The sequence below is a fragment of the Propithecus coquereli genome, unplaced genomic scaffold (genome assembly GCF_000956105.1).
Source record: "Propithecus coquereli isolate 6110/MARCELLA unplaced genomic scaffold, Pcoq_1.0 Scaffold113, whole genome shotgun sequence".
NCBI lineage: Eukaryota > Metazoa > Chordata > Mammalia > Primates > Indriidae > Propithecus > Propithecus coquereli.
The window spans coordinates 2,044,520-2,050,202 of record NW_012135303.1 but is presented as its reverse complement, the minus strand read 5'-3'; the positions used below and the strand labels follow the sequence as shown (position 1 = coordinate 2,050,202).

The following is a 5,683-nucleotide window of genomic DNA, read 5'->3' as shown; positions in this document are numbered from 1 at the left end:
TGGGGTTCTTACAGTGTTACCCAGGCTGGTGTTGAACTCCTGGCTTCAAGTGATCCTCCTGTCTCGGCCTCCCAAAGTGCCAGGATTACAGGCATGAGCCACCATGCCCAGCCAGAATATTCTTATAATTTGTGCTTAGACATACTTTTATTTTAATAATTTGCAGCTCTTATTTATTTATTTATTTAGAGACAGGATCTCTGTTGCCCAGGTTAGAGTGCAGTGACGTGATCATAGTTCATTGCAACCTCCAACTCCTGGGATCAAGTGATCCACATCAGCCTCCTGAGTAGCTGGGATAACAGGTGCATGCCACCACGCCTGGCTAATTTTTAAAATTTTTTAGTGGAAATGGGATCTTGCTATATTGTCCAGGCTGGTCTCAAACGCCTAGCCTCAAGTGATCATCCCACCTTGGCCTCCCAAAGTGCTAGGATTACAGATGTGAGCCATTGCACCCAGCATAAAGTTGATTTTAAATCATGGGCCTAAGGATTTACGGAGTTAGGATTTGGGCCTTTGAATGTTTAGAATATTGGAGCAAAGGCTTCTAAAGTTTCTAAGCTACAGTTGTTATCATCTACACATCACTGAAAATGTCTCCTTTCTTGGGAGATCTTTTCCAAACATATTATATAGACTTATACCACCACAACGTTTCAAGTAAGATGAAGAATACCAAGAGCACTGCTTTATTTGCAATGTAGTTGGTTTATTTAAAATTGTGTTTCATATCAAAACTGAAAAAACTGAACCGTAAATTTAATTTTACTAATAGAAAACCTTCAGATTTTCAAGTACATGCTATATGCAAGACATTGAATAAAATTAGTCAAGTCTCCTTAAAGGTAAGAAACACATGGATAATCCTCATTTAAAGTAAACTGACTTTACATGCAAACTGAAAAGATGAAAAAAAAAAACACCTGACTTTATAGAATTTCCAAGTTAGAGAATTCATAATGCAAGGCAGAGATGGCTTTTACCGCAGCTCAAAGCCTTGAACGTTAAGCTAGGCTTCTTCCTGTGTTAGACACAGCCAACCATTGGCAGCTGTTTATAATAGATGTTCAATACAGAAGAATGGAACAGATTTCTGGAATTTGGGAAATGACAGCAAAAGGAGCATAGAATTTTGGATAGTAAAGTGCTAGAGGTAGGAACATTTTCCAAGTTTTTAAATGTTCATCACATTAGGAACATGGGCAAAATTTCAACTTTATAGAGTTAGGATTTATGGAATTATATAAGGTGTGTTCTAACTGAGCCTCAATTTTATTGAGAGTTAGTTTAAAAAAAATTTCTCTTTTAGAAGCTATTTCTTTTACACTATCTAGTTACTTATTTAAAAACGTGCAAACAGAGAACAAGATGACCAAGGACAAAGGAAAATACTTTTTTAAATAGGAAGAATAAAATATTAGAAAATCTAATGTTTTCTTTCTTGTTGACATATGTTTTTGGAAAAGTGGGGAGGAATAGTTTAGGCTAGTCTTGAAAATTAATATATTTAAATCTTTATTATTTTGAGATTACTCTGGTTTTTTTGACTGCCTCTCTTTAGCTCTTTAGCAGGAAAAAAGTATGTATAAAAGTGAGAGATTTTTCTGGTACTATCTATAAATAAGAGAATGAAAGAATCCAAAACGGCAAGTGAAGTGATACCCAGACTAAAATGAAACGTTTGTAACTTGGTTATAGAATTTGACGTTATTTTTAATGTGCTTTGTGGTTTATTTTTTGTGTAATTTAATTAAAATCAAGTGTTAATTTTCTAAAACACTTTCTGGCTGGGTGTCGTGACTCACACCTGTAATCCAAGGATTTTGGAGGCCAAGGTGGGAGGATCACTTGAGCCCAGGAGTTTGAGACCAGCTGGGGCAACATAGCGAAACCCCATCTCTACAAAAAATTAAAAAAATTAGCCGTGCATGGTGGCACGCATCTGTAGTCCCAACTACTTGGGAGGCTGAGGCAGGAGGATTGCTTAAACCCAGGAGTTCAAGGCTGCAGTGAGCTGTGATCATGCCACTGCACTCCAGCCTGGGTGACAGAGTGAGACCCTGTCTCAAACAAACAAACAAACTTCCTTAATTTATGTTGTAGGATGGTTCAGAAAGAGACTAATTATATTTATTCTATGTATTTTTGTGACTACTGGTAATGCGCTTCAAATTTTTCTGTCTGTAGTTAATAAAATAGCCTTTTACTCAAGTGTAAAAATACTAGTAATACTTCAGATTAAACATGATCTGAAGAATAGACTACTAAAGTATAATTGTCATTTAATCATAGGTGCTCTTTAGGAAGCTCCTTTCACATTTGGACATTTTTCTTAATAGCAGTAGGGGAAATTAGTATACAGTGGCTCATGAGAAGATTCTTAGGCTTTAGCGATGGTATGTTTAAAGTACATTTTTATAGTTCTTTAGTACCTAGGTCTTTAGACTTTGAATCTAGGTGTGGGTTTTTATGATGAGAGACACACCAGAGGAGCCGCTCACATCTGATGTTGGCATTTGCCCTTAAGGAAGCATACGGTCTTCTTATACAGAAACCACTTGTCACAAAACATTGGTTAAAAAACTTTAAAAAATCTTCTGTTGATGTTCATGCTAAGGGTTCTTCATTCACCCTTTTTTTCCCCCACCTTCATATCTTTCTCCTTTCCTTTTGCTGGTTGTCTTTTCTCCCTCTTCTGATCACACGGCTTCCAGAGTCTATAGGTAGGTCGATGATGTTTAGTAAAGTAGTTGACAAATATTAAACTTGTTATAGATACTTCATTTTTATTTGGTAGTTATTGCTTCTTTTAGAAATGGTATGTATTCTAGTATACATAATATTTGGTATACATGTTAATATTATTTCTAAGCGGAAAGTAAATTCATGTTCTGAATATTTTCATTAAAAATAATACAATTTGCCAGGCGTGGTGGCTCATGCCTGTAATCCTAGCACTCTAGGAGTTCGAGGCGGGAGGATTGCTTGAGGTCAGGAGTTTGAGACCAGCCTGAGCAAGAGCAAGAACCCAGTCTCTACCAAAAATAGAAAAAATTAGGTGGGTGTGGTGTATGTGCCTGTAGTCCCAGCTACTCTGGAGGCTGAGGCAGTAGGATTCCTTGAGCCCAGGAGTTTGAGTTTGCTGTGAGCTAGGCTGACACCACAGCACTCTAGCCTGGACAACAAAGTGAGACTGTCTCAAAAAAAAAAAAGTACAATTGAAGATATTAGTCGTTCATGTTCTCTCTCTCTCTCTCTTCAGTAATTCTCTTGTGAAGTAAGACTAACCACAGTGCTCTAATAATCTTCTAGTTAATAATTATCTGGTGGTGCCTTACAGGCAAGAAGGCACAGGGTATTCTTTAGAATTTGGACTGAAAGTGCAGTTCGTTTAAGTGCCAGGGATTTTCTTCCTACATTTCAACATCCTTCTTATTTTCTTTCCCTTATATTGTAGGGTGGATGATGTGCCTCCAGGAATATCTCTGCTTCCGGATAATATTCTGCAGGTTCTGAGGATCCAGTTGCTACAGTGTGTTCAGAAAATGGCAGATGGGTTAGAAGAACAGCAACAAGCCTTGTCAATTTTGCTTGTCAAGTTCTTCATTATTCTATGCAGGTATCTGGTAAAACAAAACAAAACAAAACAACGGAAACACTAATTATCTGTTTTAAAATAATCATTACCAAAGTAATCATTTATTGATTACTGATGTTTGTAGTTCACATAGAGCTTTAAAGAGTGAGTGCACCTTTTGCAATAGGTTTGTGGTTTGTTAATATAATATACCAGAAAGCCTTTTAGTTACTACACCTAGGTACAGAGACATTCAGGCAAGATTTTAAAAATTGTTTTAGAGTAAAGTCAATGACAGGAGTTTTTCTTCAGCAAGAAATTCTTACAACAGTATTTTCTGCGTGGTTCTCACTTGTAAATGTAAAAAAAGTATAACTATCCTATAGGTTATCGTATTTTCTAGTTTTGTAGATTAGGTCTGTGGTACTTACATTTTGGTGTGCATAAGTATCGACTGGGAAGCTTAGTAGAAGATACAGTGCTTGAACTTATGGAAAGTCTGATTCAAAAGGGCTCAGACATCTGGATTTTTCAAAGATTCCACATTAATCTGCACAAAAGAACGCGAGACTATTGGTTTAGGGGCAGCACGTACATCTTGACATCTGTCATCTTTGTGGAAGAAAGTGTATGATATACACTTTTATAAATATTTTATAATTAATTAGTAGATGAACAGGGACTTAATTTACCTCTTAATCATCATTGACTTAATTGCTCATTGCCTTTGATTACAGGAATTATGGAATGATTGAGCGATAATTGCAAAAACATTTTACCCCTAATTTGAGCTCTCCCAGAGCCTTAGACATATTTCTGTTTTTGTGCTCTTTCTCATCCTTACAATTTAGACATCCATTATGTTTAGATTTTGATAATAGAGGAAAGCACTGGAATGCTCAACATGTTTTTTGAGTTTTTGAATTTTTTTTTATTAGGAGATGGTTTCTGATGATAAATTTAATGTTCAGTAGCTGCCAATCACAGAGTCTGTTTCTATTTCCAGAGACCTCACTTAACTTTCTTTAAGCTCCTTTTAAAAATTTTAGTAGACTTTGTTTTAGAGCACTTAAAGTTTACATAAAAATCGTGACGTACAGAGAATTCCCACATACTCCCTTCCCCCAGACCCCACTTTCCCCTATTATTAACATTTTGCTTTAGTGTGGTACATTTATTACAATTGATGAACCAATATTGATCCATTATTAACTAAAGTCCACAGTCTACATTAGAGTTCACTATTTGTATTGTATAGTTTGGTGGGTTTTTTACAAATATATATTGTCATGTATCCGCCATTATAGTAGCATACAGAATAGTTTCACCACCTCCGTTCCCCACCCCAACCTCTGGCAACCACTGATCATTTAATTGTGTCTATAGTTTTGCCTTTTCCAGAATATCATATATTTGGAATCATACAGTATGTAGCCTTTTCAGACTGGCTTCCTTTACTTAGGAATATACATTTAAGGCTCCTCCATGTATTTTTGTGGCTTGGTAACACATTTATTTTTATCACCAAATAATATTCCACTTAGGGATGTATTATAATTTTTTTTAGTCATTCACCTATGAAGGACATCTTGGTTACTTCCAATTTTTGGCAATTATATATAAAGCTGCTATAAAAATCCATGTGCAGGTTTTGCATGGACGTAAGGTTTCAACTCATTTAGATAAATACCTAGGCGTGCAATTGCTGTATCCTACGGTAAGCTTTTGTTTAGCTTTGTTAGAAACTGCCAAATTGGCTTCCAAAGTGGCTATATCATACTGCATTTCCACAAGCAATGAATGAGAGCTGTGTTGCTTCCCATCCTCCCAGTATTTGGTGATTTGGTGACACTATTCTTTTAGATTGTAGCCATTTAACTGTGTGTGTGTAGTTTCTCCTTGTTGTTTTAATGTGGAATTCTTTAATGACATAAGATGTTCAGCCTCTTTTCATGTAGCTATTTGTCATCTGTATCTTCTTTGAAGTGTCTGTATAGGTCTTTTGCTTATTTTCAAAATTGGGTTGTTTATTTATTTATTTTTTTTTTTGAGACAGAGTCTCACTTTGTTGCCCGGGCTAGAGTGAGTGCCGTGGCGTCAGCC

The 5,683-nt window shown here is 36.1% G+C and overlaps 1 protein-coding gene across 1 annotated transcript in view; it reads left to right on the top strand.

Moving 5' to 3' along the window:
* NBEAL1 (neurobeachin-like 1) overlaps positions 1-5,683 on the top strand; it is a 208,658-nt gene that overhangs the window by 3,559 nt on the left and 199,416 nt on the right. Inside the window, exon 2 of the mRNA XM_012655033.1 lies at positions 3,461-3,629. Coding sequence (XP_012510487.1) covers positions 3,461-3,629 — 169 coding nt within the window. The remainder of the gene's footprint in view (positions 1-3,460; positions 3,630-5,683) is intronic.